General features: G+C 44.1%; 1 protein-coding gene across 12 annotated transcripts in view; it reads right to left on the reverse strand.

Annotated features, from left to right (window-relative positions):
- uvssa (UV-stimulated scaffold protein A) overlaps positions 1-21065 on the reverse strand; it is a 124578-nt gene that overhangs the window by 67235 nt on the left and 36278 nt on the right. For all 12 annotated transcript variants that reach the window (XR_015069048.1, XR_015069047.1, XR_015069031.1 and 9 more), the window contains 3 exons: positions 20217-20393; positions 10884-11004; positions 4166-4651 (listed from right to left, as the gene is read on the reverse strand). Coding sequence is in view for 5 of the 12 variants with exons in the window: in XM_085938351.1 (XP_085794477.1) it covers positions 4166-4651; positions 10884-11004; positions 20217-20393 (784 nt within the window). In the remaining 7 variants the exon portion in view is untranslated. The remainder of the gene's footprint in view (positions 1-4165; positions 4652-10883; positions 11005-20216; positions 20394-21065) is intronic.

Genomic DNA, 21065 nt, shown 5'->3' on the forward strand with positions numbered 1-21065 from the left:
ATGTTGTTAATAAAATGTATGTGTCCCCAAAAAAATATCTCTTTCCTTACAGTCTTCTTTGTGTATATTCTCTTACAAATTATAATTAAATATTAAAACACCTGTAGCCTATAGTCCGGTGTGGCTTATATATGAACAAAACAAAAATTTCCCCTAATTTTAGCCGGTGTGGCTTATAATCGGTTTATTGTCCAGAAATTACGGATTTTAAAATGTAATTCTGTGAGAGCCATGCAATATACATACATACAAGTCAATATGTGCATTAAATGTAAGAACAACACTTTTAAAATACAATAAGTCTCTTGTTTTCTTTTTAATAATGTTATGCTGTTGCTAACCAATGATGAACAAAGATTGTTTTACCATTAATGCGATTTTTGGTGCCGCATGGTTTTGCTTTGCACGGCTTTGTCGTCAGTCGCAGTGAGGTTAAGATTAACTTTTTCTGTTGTCCTCTCGGGGGTATATTTAGTAATTGTAGAAAATTCGAACCTCCCTAAGCAAAGTTAGGAGGTCAAGAATAAAGTGATATTTATGTAAAGGTTTGAAAAAGCAAAATTCGTCATCCGTATGCCCAGCCATAGACTCCCACGCTGAATCCTCTATGGTCAGTTACACCTGGGCCAACGCAGTGCTGGTGGGCAGACTACCAATAAGCTGGATATCTTCCACCGACGGTGTCTCAGATACATCTTGAGGACCTGATGGAAAGACCACATCACCAACAAAGAGGTGATGAGAAGAGCAGGGGTAGCACCACTGTCCGACATAGTCTCAGACAGAAGAAGGCCAATGGCTGGGCATGTACTTCGACTGCCAAGAGAGAGACTGAGCAGCGTGGCAATGGACTGGATGCCAGAAGGGGGAAAAAGGAAGAGAGGGCAACCAAAAAAAAATGTGGAGAAAAACAGCCAAGGAAGACCTGAGAGAGATTGGTGTCAGATGGCATGGAGCAAGAAGGATCGTCAGTGACCCGAGCAAATGGAGAGAACTTGTCACCCAATGTTCCAATAGGAACAGAAGGAACTAACTAACTACAGATAATCCAAGAGAAGACAAAACTGTATGAATGGATGACACAAATTATGATGAGGTTTACATTAATGACACCGGAGAAACCTAGTAAATAATAATCATACTAACATGGAATAAATTAATGATAATATTAAAAAATAATAATTTGAAAAGACAAGTAAAAAAGAATGATAAAAATCTTAATAATGATAAATTGTTAATATTTGGCATAAACTTAACATATTCGTGATAAAGTAGTAAAAAAGGAAAAAGTAAAGAAATGGAGTGATGTTAAAACTAAAATCAGCATATCTACAGATCAGATAAGGTTGGTTTTGTGGGTTCAGGTCCGGACATGTAATCATTGGAAGGTGCTATGTTCTACAGTAATGTAGTGTAGAAGTAGGTTTTTCCATTGGATTATGTGGATTTCTGTCGACTCCTGTACAAGAGATGGGCAACTGGAGGTAGGGTGAGCAAAAATTGTGTGGTATTAAGCACAAATTTGCTCTACTGAAACAGGGAAAAATCTAGGAGGATCAAATGTCTTCAACAGAAATCTCAACAAGCAAATGCCAACATTGCGTCAAGAGCTCCCCAACTGAAAAAAGTAAGAAAAATTACAAAGCACTTGGACGACAAATTGCAAAATCTACATTAAGCCGAATGGATCATCACCAGCAAACATCAAACTAGTGCTGATCAGTATCAGAAATACGCAAATTGAGACAAATGTGGATCCTACTGGGAACATCAATTTAACAACTTCGTAAATATGGCTAACTTGGAAAAATACAGGACTATCTTTAGACATTGGACAAACTTCTCAACGTCACTGCAATATCGAAAACGTGGATCAAATGTGGCTCAAAGAAAATACAGATGGATATACTAAATAAATTCACAGATACAGAAGCAAGTGGAAATCTACATTGAAAATAACATTGTTTTGAAACTACTGTGTATGCCAATGGTGATTGAAAATGTTTGTGTAACAGTTGAAATCAGTCTTTCTATCTGTGACTACTGTGTATGCCAATGGTGATTGAAAATATTTGAGAATGTGTAACAGTTGAAATCAGTCTTTCTATCTGTGACTATGAAAGCAAATGGCACACACACACACTACAAGCATTCTGTATTGAAGAAGAAAAATGAAAAGCCAAACTGGGTACACACTTGACACTTGAGACACTTGACCGCTAACATACAAAACTATTCAGACTGAGACAAAATAACATTGGGCTCAGAAGACTTGATTTTTGAACACCTGCAAATAAGCGGAAACTACACGCTACGAGTGGCTGGTGTCAAATACTGTCACAGAAATCTCTTGTATTATGTTGACAATAAAGGTTGCTGCCTATGCTGCTGATGTGTCTAAATGTTGTTCCAAAGTCAAAGTCCCAATGATCATTGTCACACACATCTGGGTGTGGTGAAATTTGTCCTCTGCATTTAACCCATCCCCATGTGATTTTGATCCATCCCCTGGGGGAGAGGGAAGCAGTGAGCAGCAGCAGTCCCATGCTCGGGAATCATTTGGTGTTCTAACCACCCCAATTCCAACCAGGAATTATTTGGTGTTCTAACAACCCCAATTCCAACCCTTAATGCTGAGTGCCAAGCAGGGAGGCAATGGGTCCCATTTTTATATTCTTTGGTATGACCTGACTGGGGTTTGAACCCAAAACCTTCGAGTCTCAGGGCGGACACTCTACCACGAGGCCACTGTTGTCAAACGCTGATAACAAAATACATAAACAATACTGTGTAATGTTGAATACCGTATCGGTCCGAATATAATACGACCCAGAATATAAGACAACCATGATGATAAGACAACCCCCTCTTTTTCAAGACTCAAGTTTGAAAAACAACTTTTTGAACACCAAATTTAATTTTTGAACAGAAAATAATCACAGTACATCTGAAACAAATGATTAGAATATATTCGAGAGAAAAAACACGTTATTTTGCCTCATTCAAATCATGCAAAAACTGTCCAACACATCTTAATATCTGAACATTTAAAGATGTAAACTAAAGTGCCATCACATCTGTAAATGAATGGCTTCTGGTTTTTCCATTTTCTGTTATCTCTTCTCTTATTTTCTTCTCTTTTCTTTCTTACCACTATTTTTTATTTTTCTTCTTTGTGCTACTGCTATTTTTATTTTTCGTCTTCGTGACAGGGGTTCGCTTTGGAGTTAAGGTCAGCATTCGCTTTAAAGATATCTGGCGCCATCTAGCGTTGTGAATGGGTATAATGTCTAGACTCCAAATGTAAGACGACTCCCACTTTTTCAGTCTTATTTCAATGCAAAAAACACTCTTACATTCGGGCCAATATGGTAATACATAAACGAGAGTTAGTTGCAGTTTTGAGGGCGCATCGGGAGCAGATCTCCTAGCGGCAGGAACATGCACTTCCCAAAACTGTATCATAAGTTACGGATTTCCTAAACTCGGTTTTCAGTGCAATCTACCAGACTATCTCCACTCAATGTTGACCTTCATGGGGTTGCACCTGTAAAATAAGATAAAAGAAATGAAGTCTTGCGCCCTTGGAAACGAGGGACATCCAGCCTTAGAAAGAAACCTGAGGGCTGAGAGCAGAGGCCAGAGATTTTGGCAACCCTCTGTCTTGAGATGTCTGAATTTAATAAGAAAATGGTCAAGCTACAGGAGGCAGCGTGGGAGACAAAAGTGATCGATCGGTGCAAGTGCCGCCTTTTGATAGGGACAGTGCCTAGGGTGTCTGCAAGATTGTGACTCCAACTCCAAATCCTTGGTTAAAAATCGAGATGGAACTAGGTAAGCAGAATTGCTTCAACCCGCTTCCCTTTTCGACAAGTCGTGAAACAAAATGTGAAATGAAATAATCAGAGTGTTGAACTTGCCGAAATCAACAAATCAATGAAATTAAGTGGACCAACAGTGCAGTTCTGAATGCACAATATATGAACCACATAACCAGATCTTCAAATCAGATATCTGACAGAAATAAAAAAAAATAAAAAATCTGTGAATTATAAACAAGCGGGTAGTGTAGTGCTATATGGCGGTATCTTTCACGCAAACAAATCTTTCAAAATACAAGTGACATTTCTTTTTAAATTTTGTGAAATTTAAAAATTTTACTCACCAGGACTAAGGTTCAAGTCCAGACGATACGAGCGGGACACAAGGCCAGAGTTTTGAATAAAACAGTCTACATGAAGAAGGTCATGCTCTTCTTCTTCACACCTGCTCTTGGCCTCATGTTTCATTGTATACCTTTGTTCTACTTCAATCTCTCCTTTTTTCTGTTTGTTTCTCTTCTTCAGTTCTTCACTTTTCCACCTTTTCTGCTTCTTTTTCTTTATTTCTTTCTCCTCATGCTCGTCTTTATTGTCTCTGTCATTTTCTTCTTTCGTCACCCTCACTTTGCTCTCTTGTATCTTCTCTGTTCTGTCATTTATCAAGTTTTTGCTACAGCAGGGACTTTCATCATCTGACAAACATCCAGTGTTTGTTTGATTGAGGTGGCAGCTGTTAGTTATGAGGCTGTCATGAAGTGTGAACTGAGGAAAAAGCAGCTTCAAACAGGAGTCTAATTCTCTCAGTGCCATCTCAATATCCGGGGAACAGTCTGCAAAAGAAATAATTTTTGGTTAAAATCACTATTATTGAAGGGAGTGGGGCAGGGCAGGGCAGGGCAGGGCAGGGCAGGTTGGGGCAGGGGGGGGGCAGGGCGGGGCGGATCATTCCCGTTTTTCTTTGATAGACACAAAAGTAAAAACAGCACTTTTTCACCCTTGTAAAGCCATGTGGCTTGGCTTCATTCATATATTTTTACTATCGGATTTTCCGCACGGTGCACCTAAAAGCCTTTAATTTTAATTCAATTTTAATTTTCCTTTTAATAACTTGAGCCTTTTGTGTCGACCGAATTCCAAAATCTGTAAAATTGTGTTATGTGGCTTCCGTGAGATACAGGCGTAATATGTAGATCCAATGCACCAATCTGAGGACCTTACGTTTTACGTAGATCGGGGCAAAAAAAAACAATCAGAAGACTGTACGTAACATGAAGAATACATACCTCCACTGCCATTGATAAATAAATACTGTCGTTTGTGCAAATCTTTAAAGTTCTTTTGTGTGTCGCCACACAGAGACGTAATATACAGGCGTAATATGAAGACCCAATGAACGAATCAGAGGGCATTATGTTTTATGTAGATCAGGGCGATAAACCAATCAGAGGACTGAACGTAACACGTAGAGTACGTACCTCCGCCACCATTAATAAATACTATAGTTTGTGCAAATCTGTCAAGTTGATTTGTGCGGCTTACGCCACACAGAGACGTAATATACAGGCATTACGTTTTACATAGGTCGGGGCGGTAAATGAATCAGAGGACGGGACGTAACACGTAGAGTACGTACCTCTGCCGCCATTGATAAATAAATAATATCGTTTATGCAAAGAAAACCATATTAGGATCCTCTAAAATGGCATAGACAAAGAGATATGCTTACAAGGCACAAATTTGAGCTTTCTGTCAAGCCAGGATCATTGCAGAAAAGCAACGTGAAGGAACTTGGCATGTTATGGTGCGGAAATCACAGTACTTTGAATTTAAAAATCGACAGGTGGATCGGTGCAGCGTCGGCAGTAATGCAGACTCTGTACCGGTCCGTCGTGAAGAGAGAGCTGACCCAAATGGCAAAGCTCTTGATTTACCGGTCGATCTACGCTCCTGCCCTCACCTATGGTCACATGCTATGGATCGTGACCGAAAGAACGAGATCCAGGATACAAGCGGCCAAAATGAGTTTCCTCCGCAGGGTGTCTGGGCTCTCCCTTAGAGATAGGGTGAGAAGCTCGGTCATCCGGGAGAGACTCGGAGTAGTGCCGCTGCTCCTCCACGTTGAGAGGAGCCAGATGGTGGCTCGGGCATCTCATCAGGATGCCTCCCGGAACACCGGTAGGAGACCCCGGGGACGACCCAGGACGCGCTGGAGAGACTATGTCTCTCAGCTGGCCTGGGAACGCCTTGGGTTCCTCCGGGATGAGCTGGATGAAGTGGCTGGGGAGAGGGAAGTCTGGGAGTCCCTCCTAAAGCTGCTGCCCCCGCGACCCGACCCCGGATAAGCGGAGGATGGATGGATGGATGGATGGATGGATGGATGGATGGATGGATGGATGGATGGATGGATGGATGGATGGATGGATGGATGGATGGATGGATGGATGGATGGATGGATGGATGGATGGATGGATGGATGGATGGATGGATGGAACGGTATGCTAACGTTACATAGACTGTAACATAGACATAGACAAAATGAAGAACTGAGAACGTGCCTGATATAATATATTAAGAGTTATTCAAATAACTATAACATGCTAACAAGTTTATCAAACCATCCATATCACTCCAAATCATCAAATCCAATCTTCTTACTTTGTGTCACTTATAAACAACTCTGCTGACTCCAAAAGTAGATGCAGCGCTTCCTCTGCTACGTCGCTGACGTCAGACTCATCGTCAGTTGCAGTTCCAATTATTCCACAGGCCTAGAGCGCCCTCATGTAGTTTAGTGTGAAAATAACATGTTAAGTGATGTACTAGTAAGTAATGTGTTAATGATCAAGTAATAATGTCTTAAAAAATATAACTATAACTCGCTCCTGAGTCTAAGTCGCACCCCCGGCCAAACAATTGGAAAAAGCTGTGACATCTAGTCCAGATAATACGGTAATTTTCTGTTTCTTGCAGCGGAATTATGTCACACTACAAATCAGTCACCCAATCCAATTATTGCATGCTTCCGACAACATTCAGTCCATCGGCGCAGGTCTGTCAAGGAGGCAAGAAGAGCAGCTAACAGTCATGTCAACTGAGACCTTACTTGTATGTGCGTTTTTCTTCACTCAAAAGACAGAGAGACATAACATAGGATGAGTATTTGTGTTATATGTATTTCCCCAAAATTCAATTCCCAATGTCATAAGTGGAAATGAGAGCAAGCTATAAATAATATGATTTACAGTTGAGGATATCCTTAGTTTCACAAAGAATAGCTGGAAGTTCAAACATGTTTGTCCAGACATCTTCTACATGTATTCGATCAGAGTTTGGGGTCAATGATCATACCAAGAAACATGGTATTAAATACTACGCTGTGTGCAAAATTATTTGGCAAATTGTATTTTTAAAGATTAATTATGTTTTTTAGTGCTCTTGGTCAACCAAAATATAGATGTAATAAACCCCAAATTTGAATATTTAAGAGTAAAGTGACAAAATTTGGGGAAATGTCTGTGTGCACGATTAGGCAACTATTAGTTTGCAGAATCATGCAATTCAAGTAAAAATGAAATTTTTCCCATCTCACTTTCATTTTTTACCGTGAGAGTAATAAACAAACTCAAAATTTACAATTTAACATTTGAAAAAAATCTGTGACCAATATAGCCACTCTTCTTTTTAATAACAGTTGTACGACTTCAACCTAGTAATAAGAGAGTAATAAACAAGCAACAAAAAATGTACAATTTAACATTTAAAAAAAATCTGTGACCAATACAGCCACTCTTCTTGTTAATAACAGTTATGCGACTTCAATCTATGGGGTCTGCCAGCGGTTGATTAACGTTTTGTGCAGCAACAACCACAGCCTCCCACTGTTCACCGAGGTGTACTGTTTTCCTTCAGCGTAAATCTCCCATTCAGGAAGGGGCTACAAGTTCTCAACAGAGTTTAGGTCAGGTGAAGAAGGGAGCCACGTCTTTATCATCTTAAAGGCCTTTACTGCTGAGCCAGACAGTGGAGAACTTTGATGTATGCGATGGAGTATTGTCCTGCATAATATTCATCTTTCATGGTCTTCTTGAAAGACTTTTACCTGTACCACTTCTTGAAGAAAACTGTCTTTTAAAAACTGTCAGTAGGTTAATTCTATCCTTTCATACATCCATTCATTATCTGTATTGCTTGTCTCACGGCAGCCTGTCCCAGCAGTCATTAGGCAGTAGGCGGGGGGACACCCTTAATTGGTTGTCAGCCAATCAATCGCATGGCACACAGAGACGAACAACCATTCACACCCGCACTCACACCTATGGGCAATTTGGAGTGCTCAATCGGCCTACCAAGCACGATTTTGTATGTGGGAGGAAACCGGACTTCCCAGGGAAAACCCTCGCAGGCACAGGGAGAACATGCAACCTCCACACACGGAGTGCGGGAGGTGGAAGCGAACCGGTGTCCTCGGAACTGTGAGGCTAATGTGAGACACCATGACAGATTAACTTTAATTAATTTATATTATCTTGTATTGTATTTAAGAGCGAGAGCGCGGGACGGACAGACGGATAGATACAGTATCTCACAAAAGTGAGTACACCCCTCTCATTTCTGCAATGTTTTAATTATATCTTGTCATGGGACAACACTGAAGAAATGACACTTTGAGACAATGTTAAGTAGTCACTGTAGAGCTTGAATGGAACAAAAGTGAATACACCCCAACTGAAAATGTCAAAATTGGACACAAATGTCAATATTTTGTGTGGCCACCATTATTTTCCAGCACCGCCGTAACCCTTTTAGGCATGGAGTTCACCAGAGCTTCACAGGTCGCCGCTGGAATCCTCCGCTCTTCCATGATGACATCACGGAGCTGGTGGGTGTTGGAGACCTTGTGCTCCTCCACCTTCCGTTTGAGGATGCCCCACAGATGCTCAATAGGGTTTAGGTCTGGGGACTTGCTTGGCCAGTCCATCACCTTCACCCTCAGCTTTTTTAGGAAGCCAGTGGTCATCTTGGAGGTGTGTTTGGGGTCGTTATTGTGTTGGAATACTGCTCCGTGGCCCAGTTTACGGAGGCAGGGGATCATGCTCTGCTTCAGTATTACACAGTACATGTTGGCATTCAGGGCGGCTCGGTGGCGCACTGGGTAGCACGTCCGCCTCACAGTTAGGAGGGTGCGGGTTCGAGTTCACCTCCGGCCCCCCCTGTGTGGAGTTTGCATGTTCTCCCCGTCTCCGCGTGGGTTTTCTCCGGGCACTCCGGTTTCCTCCCACATCCCAAAAACATGCTTGGTAGGCCGATTGAAGACAGACGCCAGATCAGATAGCTCCGTGCCCACAAAAGAAGCCACCTTCCTCACTAATTCTAGTCACTAGTCCAGGTGGGAGGCATCCCTCTTCTTGACGCCACCCCTCTCCGCATCTCGTCACCACAACGGAACGATAAAACATCCGCAGCATCACCTTGCAGACGTTGAAGGATGCAAACCGCCTTGGAAAGTACAGCCAGGATTGTCCTTTTATGCATAAATATTGATGCATAAAAATCGAGTTTGTCATCCAACAACACTCCAAGATATTTACAGGTCTACACGAACTCCACGCAGTCTCCATTGATTGTTACAGGCTCAGGACAAGGCCTGGGCCTCCTGAAGTCCACCACCAATTCTTTGGACTTGGCGTTGTTTATGTGCAGGTGGTTGGAGACCTACCAATCAACAAAGCACCGGACCAGGCCCCTGTACACCTCTTTCTGTCCATCTCTGCCAAAAACAGCAGTATCGTCCGCAAACTTCTGCACAAGGCAGAACTGAGAGCTGTGCTGGAAGTCAGAAGTGTACAGGGTGAACGAGTTAATTTTAAGTCCACCTTGAAATTGGAAAGGTCCAAGCAACTCATCTTAAATAATACCAGCCCATACTTGTACCCAGACTCCTCCTTGCTGCCGTCTGATTTGAAGTGAATTTGAAGTGAATGTGGCCATTACTGGGCCAGCTATGGGTTCAGCTGGTCCATCAAGAATAACTTTCATCTCATCAGTTCTTTAAAAAAAATCTGTACTCTGATATTTCTTGACCCAGTTTTGACGTTTCAACATGGACGTTGAACAAGACGTTCAGTCGTGGTCGGATGTCGGCTATCCTGCCTTGGCCATGTCTCTGAGCACTAAACACGTGGTTCTTCTGGGCACTCCAGGTAGATTGAAGTTCTAGAATATGATAGCACTGAAAGATAATGGGTTCCTGGTATCTTCATGGTTGAGTCTTTTCAAATCTTTGGCAGTTAACACATTTCTTGCAAAATTGTTGACTCCTCGCAATGAAATATTTGATGGTTCTGTGGTCACTATTCCAATATCATAGCAATTTCGAGAGTCCTGCATTCTTCTGAGATACTTTTTGACTTTTCAGTCACTTAAATCTATTTTTTACCCTATTTTGCCTGAGGAAACCAAGCAACCTCATAATTATGCACACAATAAATAGGGTGTTGTTGATCTGCTGAGGCCCGACCGTCCCTCATACCACAAATACACATGACTTGATATGCTTGTATTAAGTAAGCATTCAAGCTTAGACAGCATGGTTAGAAAAGATACATAAAATGATCATACGAACAGAATACGCACTTGCCTAATAATTCTGCACACAGTGTAAATTTCAATTGAATGTGCCGTGATTTTAATGATTTTATTTTTAAATACATGCATACATACATACATGCTCTTTAACTTGTGAGTGACTGTGTGGATGAGGTGGTTCCTCAAACTTTCCGATTCAAAAACAATCCTAGCTATCCGCTATCCGTAAAGCAGTTAACGATCAAACAGCCCGACTTCTTGTTATCAAACGTATTCAAATTGGTCATGGAAATTTATCAAATCACTATGTGCTAGTCATTTAGCTTCGTATGGTCGTTATATCATCAATTTGAAATACTACTTAAAAATGTATTTAGGAGGAAAAAAAATTTGGTCCTTGACCAAACCGCGTTAGAGAGTCGCATGGAATCGATGTGTGTAAAATCAAGCTTCAGGTGTAGTGCACTTTGTATTTACCCTCCAAGTCTCTAATGGCTGCGTTCAGTTTCTCATCGTATATCCTCTGCATTTTCCTTTGTCTCTCAGTCTGTCTTTCCTGCTCAGCCACTGTCCTGGCCTCAGCTTCCTGAAAGTCTATCTAGAAAAAAAAACTGTGTATTATGCGGTAGAAATAGCTATTATCTATTTGTAAATGTTTGAGAATACATTTAAGAGCAGTGGGCCCCACTCCTTTTCCACCATGGACAGGTTCATACATCTACATGCTTTTAGCAAACTGGCAACCATTGGGTGGGGAACTGGGAGAGCAAATGTGACTTATCCCTTATCAGCATACATTTGACATGTGACATTTGAGGGATAACAATTTGGTAGGTTGTTTATAAATAAACTGAAAAGTATCCGACCTAGTACTGACCCCTGTGGTACACCGTAATTTTTATTACGTGGTGTTGACGTTATGCTTTGAACACAGTGTATTGTCATTGGTCAAATGTTTAATCGCTTGATGTAACTTTTCTTGTAACATTTTTAGTACTCATGTGCAATACAGCAGAGTGGAACTGTTGCCGATCGCAGTAAACATCTGCCTGCAAAAGAACTTGATTCTCTGGAACACGATTACCCCGGGGATTCGGTGGCCGCCAAGCGCGGCTGACTTTGCTGACACCCCCGCTGGAGTGGCGCGGCGGCATGGACATGGAGGGCGGAAGCGGAGTGGAGGAGGAGGACTCGTGGCCAAGCTAAAAGCTGGCCCATACAGGCCGGTCATCCCCAGCCTCTGTCTTGCTGACGCCCGGTCAATGACCAACGGGATGGATGAGCGGAGCACATCTCATGCATGGTCTGGAGTGCTGTGTCTGGTTGTCACAGAGTCCTGGTTGGACCATTGCATCCCCGACGCGGCTATTGAGCTAGCGGGCCGTGCTGTTTTCAGAGCTAACTGAACAACAGACTTTTTTGAGACCGCTTTTTAAAATCGAGAACTTCAGGATTGAGCAACAGCTTTTTTCATCTGGCTGTTAAAATCATCACCCCACCCCTGCTCAACCCTTGCGAAGACTGGCCTAAGATTGCATTTTATCTGTATTTTATATTGTTTTAAATATGTATGTTCATGACCTACCATGAGGAGCTGCCAAACTGATTTTCACAATTAACACTGCGTTAACAGTGACAATAAAGGAATTTAATTCAATTTAGTGTGATATTGCAGATATGTACGATTCAATCCAACTCAAGGTACTGGGGGGGAGAAGTTAAAGCAGTTTGGTTCATAGAATCTGGTGGTTAATGATGTCAAATGCTTTTCTAAGGTCAATGACGACAGCACCAATAACACCACATTCATCCAGCTTTGATTTAATGTTTTCCAGAAAGAAGCAAGACCACAATCTCCGTTGAATAATTTTTTTAAAGCCAAATTGCATCCTGTTCAGTGTGTATGGACTGTTGTAATAGGAGATCTACAATTTTCTCTGCTACAATTTTTTTTTCATGACATTGTAAACTGCAGGAAGAATGCTTACGCTTATACGGTTGTGGACGCTGTTCCTGGGAAGGACACGCTGATTGTTCTTGGGGACTTCAGTGCTGTCGCTGGTACCTGCAGGGATGGCTACGAGGCATGTGTTGGTCCTCACGGCTTTGGAAATTTTCCCAATGGGGAACGTGACACCAACTCCACCATGATGCTTGACTTTGCCAGGAGTCATGGGTTGAGAGTTGGTGGATCATGGTTCCAGAGGCCGGATTCGTGGCGTTGGACCTGGTATTCAAATACCGGTCTGGTCAGGAAGGAGATTGACCATGTACTTGTCGACGGTCGCTGGACACTGCTGCAGAACTGCAGTGTGTTCCGAAGTGCACAGTTCTTCAACACCAACCACAGGCTTCTTGTGGCAACGCTGAAACTACGCCTTCGAGCTCCGAGGAGAGCGGCCCCCGGCCAAATTCAGCTGGACGTCGGTCAACTGCAGGACCCAGGCATGGCGGACCCATATGCTGGGAACATGACTGGGAGGCTTAGTGGGCTGGGCGCAACGGAGGACCCGCAGGCACTGTGGGAGGACTTCAGAGACGCAGTCCTAATCCTGGCGGCTGCAATAGCATTCCAGAGATCCCTAGGAATTGTCGGAGAGCCCTTTCCCAGGAGACGGTGGACATAATTGACGCGTGCCGCAAGGCAAGACTTGATGGCAGAACCGGTCGCTACAGGGAACAGAGGAGAGAAGCCATTCAAGCTGCTGGTCGGGACCATGAGGAGCGGGTTTGAGATGTCTGTGAGGCGGTCGAGGGTCAGTTGGGTAAAAGTGAGGCTCGCCCAGCTTACGAGAAGATTCGAAAACTCCGCTCGTCTGGGCCCCGCCCGCACAGCTTGGCAGTGTTCTCTTTGAAGAAGATGGGCTGAAGCGCTGGGCCGAGTACTTCGAGGAGTTGTATCAGGCCGAACCTCCACGCTACGAGCTCTCTGCTATAAGCATCCAGAACCTGGTGCCTAACCCACCCCTTAGCATTGATGTGCCTATTCTTGAGGAAGTCCAAAAGGCTCTGGGCCAGCTGAGGGATGGAAAGGCTCCGGGAATCTGTGGTGTCTGTGCAGAGATGCTCAAAGCTGGAAGGGATGCACCTTGATTTGCTCCGTATAGAGCTCGGGGCTCATCCCAACTGACTGGAAAAGGGGCGTTGTCATCCCTATCTGGAAGGGGAAGGGTGATATCCGGGAGTGTAACAACCACAGAGGGGTTACCCTTCTCTCGGTGCCAGGCAAAGTCTTCGCCCGGGTACTTCTGAACAGGATACATCAGCAGCTCCTAGACCACCAGCACCATAAGCAGTCAGGTTTCACACCAAAAAGATCAACCGTAGACCGCATCCTCGCGCTTTCGAGAATTCGATAGAAAGCTGCTTGCAGCCTATATTGATTTCAAGAAGGCGTTCAACTCAGTCTAGAGATGCTCTGTGGAGACTTCTGGGGCTACGCGGGATCCCCCCGCAGCTTGTCCATCTTATCTTGGCTCTATACTCCGACACAGAAAGTGCTGTTAAGTACGGAGGCACCACCTCTGACTTCTTTCCAGTCAATACTGGGGTGAGGCAGGGGTGCATACTAGCCCCATCACTTTTCAGCACTTGTATGGACTGGATAGTGGGCCACATCGTAGACAGGACGGGCTGCGGGGCGTCGTTCGTCAATTTTCGGATCACTGATCTGGACTTTGCTGCCGACGCTGTGATCTTTGCGGAGACCCTAGACGTCTTGACTGAAACACTTGAAGCGCTGAGCAAGGAGGCGGAGCCGCTGGAATTGCGCGTCTCCTGGATCAAGATAAAGATCCAGGTATTCTGTGACTTTCTGGACGCTGCTATCGAGTCAGCCGATATGGCGGGCGAGAAAGTGGAGATTGTAGATACGTTCACTTATCTCGGCAGCGTGGTTCACCGCTCTGCTTCGTGTGAGGTCGCTCGTTGGCTTGGTCTTGCGCATGGAGCAATGGGCTCGCTGAATGGGACTGTTTGGCGCTCCCGATATCTGAGCACGTTGACAAAGGTTTGAGTCTTTCGCTCGCTGGTCATGCCCGTCCTGCTTTACTCTTGTGAAGCATGGACACTGACTGGCGGGCAAAGGCAAAGACTGAACACCTTTGTGTGCACTTCCCTCCGTCGCATCCTCAGGATCCACTGGCGAGCGGGGATGGAGTGTGTCATCTACCAGATATGGAAGCGACAGCTGCACTTTTAAGGCCACGTGGTACGCTACCCGCCCTCGGATCCAGCGAAGAGGATTCTGTTCGCTCCGGAACCGAGGGGGTGGAAGCGCCCAGTAGGGCGACCGCATGCGCGGTGGTTGGAGCAGCTCGGGAAGCATCTTGAGATTGCGGGGGTGTCGGGCCGGGCGGGCGCTCGGTCCTACGCCGTAAGCAAGAAGGTGAGCGCAGCGAAGCGTCACCGCGACGCGTGCCCTCATACCTGACCTGACCTGAATGCTTATCGGTCTGTAATTGTTGGCTACTGACTGACTTAAAGACTGGTGTAATAACTGAGGACTTCCAAGGTTTAGGGATACAACTTTCATTTACAAATTGGCTTGTAATAGTTAAAGTTGCAATGAAACATTATTTGTGGTATTTTAGAAATGTTACATCCATGCAAAATGCATCTTTGGCTTTAGAACTTTTGAGACCACACAGAGGTCTATCAACTTAAGACCGTGATGCTGCACACAATTTAAGATAGGTGTTGTTTGGGTTTAATAGCAATGGTGGGTGGGGAGCTATCTGGGAGCAGTTACCTCTTCATTTGAGTCTATAAAGTAATTGTTCAAAGTTCTTGCAATGTTCTTTGGATCCTGGATGCCCTCCTCTCATTGTAGCTCCCTAATTTTTCTGTGCATTTTAGTCTTTCCCCATCGGTTTTTCAATATTTGTCCAAATTTCTTTAGAATTCCCTCTTACGGTGCTAATTACATTGATTAAAAAACATTATAACGGCCGGGTCATACCAAAGACTATAAAAATGGAACCCATTGCCTCCCTGCTTGGCACTCAGCATTAAGGGTTGGAATTGGGGGGTTAGATCACCAGATGATTCCCAAGCGCGGCACCGCTGCTGCTCACTGCTCCCCTCTCCCCCAGGGGATGGATCAAAATCACATGGGGATGGGTTAAATGCAGAGGACAAATTTCACCACACCCAGATGTGTGTGTGACGATGATCATTGGGACTTTTAACTTTTTTTGGGGGGTGGGACTTATTTTGCTAATCTAATTTCTTTTACCACTTTATTTCTGAGAAAGGTGGATGTAACTATCATTTACTTTTTTGTTTAACTTTTTTGGTTTTAAATGATGCTTTAAGAGCAAGATCTCTTATTTTTTTCAATATCACAGGTCACCGCTGGAATCCTTTTCCACTCTTCCATGATGACATCACAGAGCTGGTGGATGTTGGAGACCTTGCGCTCTTCCACCTTCCATTTGAGGATTCCCCACAGATGCTCAATAGGGTTTCGGTCTGGGGACTTGCTTGGCCAGTCCATCACCTTCACCCTCAGCTTTTTTAGGTAGCCAGTGGAGGTGTGTTTGGGGTTGTTATCGTGTTGGAATACTGCTCCGTGGCCCAGTTTACGGAGGGAGGGGATCATGCTCTGCTTCAGTATTCCACAGTACATGTTGGCATTCAGGGCGGCTCGGTGGCGCACTGGGTAGCACGTGCGCCTCACACTTAGGAGGGTGCGAGTTCGAGACCACCTCCGGCCCTCCCTGTGTGGAGTTTGCATGTTCACCCCGTGTCCGCGTGGGTTTTCTCCCGGCAGTCCGGTTTCCTCCCACATCCCCAAAACATGCTTGGTAGGCCGATTAAAGGCTCTAAATTGTCCCGAGGTATGAGTGCGAGTGGGGATGGTTATTCGTCTCTGTGTGCCCTGCGATTGGCTGGCAACCCGTTCAGGGTGTCCCCCGCCTACGGCCCGATGACGGCTGGGATTGGCTCCAGCACGCCTGCGACCCCCGTGGGGATAAAACGGTTCAGAAAATGGATGGATGGATAGTTTTATTTATCCATGTGAGGTGATTTTTTTGTTGGTTTTAGTTTAATTCTTCTAGTAAATGCAGATACTCCCTCTTGAATAACAGTCATGAAGACACTATGTTATGGAGATATCCACATGGTTATGGCTGAGATAATTTTCCCAATTTATATTCATAAGCACCCGTGTCAAATTTGAGACCCCCCTCCCTCTGTACTCATCTGCTCTGACGATGATTTTGAAGTGTAAGAAAATCTATTCTATCACACATATTGGAAAATAAAAAGCTGTACGCATGTTTTTGAGGAAGCAGTTAGTCTAGTTGCATTTTTGATTAATTAAGTAAAGTTAAATTTGGCGAGTAGTGATTTTAACTTTCTCTGATTTAATTTGTCAAATTGCATGTGTCATTTTAGAATATTTTTATATCATCATGTGAAGCACTGTGTGACATTGGTCAATGAAAAGCGCTTTGATAAAATTTAGATACCATAAATACTTAACATTAAAAATTAAAAAGAGGCTCACTGTTTTTGTTTTTTTATATCTGACTCCTGGGAAGTCAGTAACTCACCAGTCATGAACGTCATTGACAAAAGGAGAGAGGAGGAGGTGAAAGGGGTCAGTTGATGGATTGACAAACAAAGGAAATTGTCTAATTTGAGTGAACCACCGAGTAAATCTCAACACCCCATTGTTAGCCTTTTATGGGTTATTACCCGATGGCATAAAGTGGACATTAGTGTGTCTGTTGGCAATACTCAACATGTATCCACATAAATTCTCATGTTAATATCAAAGTCAAAAGTCAAAGTCAGCTTTATTGTCAATTTCTTCACAACACACAAAGAGATGGAAATTACGTTACCCACTATCCCACGGTGACAAGACATTAACAAAACATCCAAAAGAACACAAAAAGTAAAAACAAGAAGGCACATACAATGAATAAACAAGGGCGACAAATAAATGTAAATAAATAAACAAATAAGAGGAGCAAAAATGAAGCAAGTGTGCATACAGCAGAAAGTCAGAATATAGTGCAGGAGTAGTGCAAGGCAGCCAACACGGCCCAAAAGGTCAGGAGGTTATGCAGCCAGGGGCAGAGGGGGTAGAGAGTTCAGGATCCTAACAGCCTGGAGTATGAAGCTGTTGGTGAGTCTGGTGGTGCGGGAGCGCAGGCTTCTGTACCTCTTCCCAGAGGGCAGCAGATCAAACAGTGTGAGCGGGGTGACTCACATCACACACAATTGTGGTCGCCTTGCGGGTGAGACGGGAGGTGTAAATGTCCTTCAAGGAGGGGAGTGAAGCACCAATAATCATGTGTTCCCTATGCGCTGCAGGGCCTTCATGTTGTATTCAGTGCAGCTACCACCCCACACAGAAATACAACTGGAGAGGACGCTCTCAATGGTGCCACGGTAGAATGTGGTAATGATGGCTGGTGGAGCACCTGCTCGCCTGAGTTTCCGCAGGAAGAACAGGCGGCACTGAGCTTTCTTTGCCAGTGATGCAGTGTTGGTGGTCCAGGAGTGGTCCTCACTGATGTGCACCCCCAGGAATCTGGTGCTGCTCATTCTCTCCACCGCAGCACTGTCGATGGTCAGTGGCAGGTGTTGGGCGTGACCCTTCCGGAAGTCAACAACAATCTCCTTGGTCTTGCTGACGTTCAGCTGGAGGTTGTTGTCCCTGCACCACATGGTCAGAAGGTCGCCCTCCAACCTGTTTGAGTCTCACCGCCCTTGGTGATGAGACCCACTAGAGTCATGTCGTAGCAAACTTCAGCATACGGTTGCTGCTGTAAGTTGCAGTGCAGTCATGCGTCAGCAGGGTGAAGAGCAGCGGACTGAGCACGCAGCCTTGGGGGGCAGCGGTGCTCAGCGTGATGCTGCCGGAGATAGTGTCGCCAACACGTACCACCTGAGGCCTCTGACAGAGGAAGTCCAGAAGCCAGTTGCAGAGGAAGGTACTGAGACCCAATTTGTCGAGTTTGCAGATGGGACACTGTGGTACAATAGTGTGGAATGCAGAACTGAAGTCCACAAACAGCAATCTCACATGAGTCTCTTTTTTCCAGGTGGGTGAGGGATGAGTGGAGGCCAGAGCAGATAGCATCCTCAGAGGACCGTTTGGCTCGGTACGCAGACTGGAAGGGGTCAAGGGTGGGGGGGAGAACAGACCTGATGTGCATCATGACAAGCCGCTCAAAGCACTTCATGATGATGGGAGTCAGCGCCACGGGCAGTAGTCATTGAAGCAGGATAGAGCAGGTTTCTTTGGCACAGGTATGATGGTGGCAGCCTTGAAACATGATGAGACGATGGCCTGCTGCAGGGAAATGTTAAAGATGTCCATGAAGACATCCATAGGCTCCTCAGCGCAGTCCTTCAGCGCTCGACCTGGGATGTTGTCTGGGCCCGACCACCTTACGGGTGACGATAGCAGAAAGCGTCCTCCTCATGCTATCGGCAGAGAGGCACAGGGGCTGCTCATGTGGAGGGGCAGGGGTCTTCAGCGGGCAAGTGTTGTTCTGAGCATCGAAGCGAACAAAGAAGCGGTTCAGATCGTTGAGCAGAGGGACATCGCCCTCACAGCTCTGCGGCGCGAGCTTGTAGTCCGTGATGGTCTGAATGCCTTGCCATAGGCTCTGCGCGTTCCTGCTGTCTTGAAGTGGGCGGTAATCCTGCTAGAGAATGTGTTAGAGATGTTCTGACTAACTTATTTTGCAAGAACCACACGGGAGACAGTATGCCCTTTAAGCACTTGCAAGTGGAGAGCCTGTTCGTTACTGTAGGTACAGCAATGTTCGAACAAACTCTGCCGTTAGTCTCTTACAAGCGCATATTTATTGAGAACAAGTAGGGTGGGGGTGACATTGGACATGTTTGGTGGTCACCTCAGCAACTGGTTAATCAGTGCAGAGGGTCCCAGCTCATTGTTTTTCAAGGCCGTAAAAACAGAAACTAGTGGAGCATTGTAGATGACTAACTAAGCAAGAAAGTGTTTTCACACCATTTGGAAAGTTTCAACAACTGAATGTTTAAACTTTTCAGAGTCAAGGAAAGGTAAAAGGTTTAAACAAAGTTAATAATTCTAGTCTACATTCCAACATAATCATACGATCAAGATAGTTTATAAACCCTAACAGAATGCCTTTTTCGCTTCCTTGATGCTCTGGGACAGGTTGGCCCTCGCTGTCCTAAAGTCAGCTTCATCCCCAGCTCTGTAGACTTTGTCTCAGGCCCTCAGCAGCCTGAGGACAGCCCCTGTCAGCCAAGGCTTCCAGTTAGCCCGAGTGACGATGTATTTTGTGTGGGTCACATCATCAATGCACTTCGAGATGTAAGAGGTAACTGAGTCAGTATACTCCTCCAAGTCCATCTGATTGTTGCAAGTGGCTGCCTGCTTAAACATTTCCCAGTTCATTGTGTCAAAGCAGTCACGAAGAGCATCAGAGGCTCCCTCAGGCCACACTCTCACCCACTTGCGAACCGGCCTGGATGCTTTCACCCTTTGTCTGTATGCAGGCATAAGCATAACAGTGATATAGTCAGAAAGTCCAATGTGGGGGAGGGGGGTGGCTTTGAAAGCTCCTTTATGTGTAGTGTAGACCAGGTCCAGGAAGCTTTCACCACGTGTTGGAAAATTAACATGCTGGTGGAGCTTTGGAAAGACAGACGTCAGGTTCGCATGATTAAAACCCTCAGCGAAGATGGTGAAACCGTCAGGGTGCGCCGTCTGTTGTTCACTGACAGCCTGGTACAGATCACTAAGATATATATCATATATAAATGCTCAATGAGAAGAAACATCACATTGCTTACCTTTTTAAACTGTTTGAGAAAATAATAGCCTAGTTCCAACTTTTTATATGCTGACCCATAAGAGGATTGCCAGGACTGGATAGTCTGGACAGCAAATGACCGCAGTTTCCTGGCTACAAGTTGAGGAGGGGGCAGAGGCCGCTCAACGTTAGTCTCTACTGTCAACTCCAAGAATTCCTGCAAAAGAGAGAAAGACTGATTCATTAATAAAAGACAAACAATGTCTACATAATACGTGTGATAGATCTGGACTACTGGCTATGTCAATTGTATTGTCATTTTCAGTAAAAGTTAAATACACAATTATATTTTTTAATTATTAGAACCATCTTTTTTTCTGGGTTTATTTTATGCTTAATGTGATTTCAAGACAAGTACATATATTTATGTTAAAAAAGAACTGATAATTATTATATTTTATTTTATAGAAATAAAAACCGAGATGTTGATAATTATATAAAATATTATATTATTTATATATATATTTATATTCTATAAAATAGCATTATATTATCGTTATTAGCATCTATTTAAAGAAACCACTGTTAATTGAGATAAACGTACTATTACCCAAGGAGATACTGGAACCAATCTCTGTTATATTTGACCAAACGCTCTTCTTTCAAAAACACATTAACATAACTAGAACTGCGTTTTGTCATCTCTGTAATACTGGTACGATTTGTCTGATTCTATTCCATGTTCGATCTAAGGCTCACTGGATTATAAAGCGCACCTTCATTGAGTGTTTTATTTTAGAAATATTTTCAAATATCAGGCGCACCAGATTAAAAGGCGCATAGTATAGAAGCTACTGCATCAAACTGGGGTTGCGTTATTCATCTACTA

The sequence above is a fragment of the Syngnathus leptorhynchus genome, chromosome 2, assembly GCF_054491065.1.
Source record: "Syngnathus leptorhynchus isolate UIUO chromosome 2, UIUO_Slep, whole genome shotgun sequence".
Classification (NCBI taxonomy): domain Eukaryota; kingdom Metazoa; phylum Chordata; class Actinopteri; order Syngnathiformes; family Syngnathidae; genus Syngnathus; species Syngnathus leptorhynchus.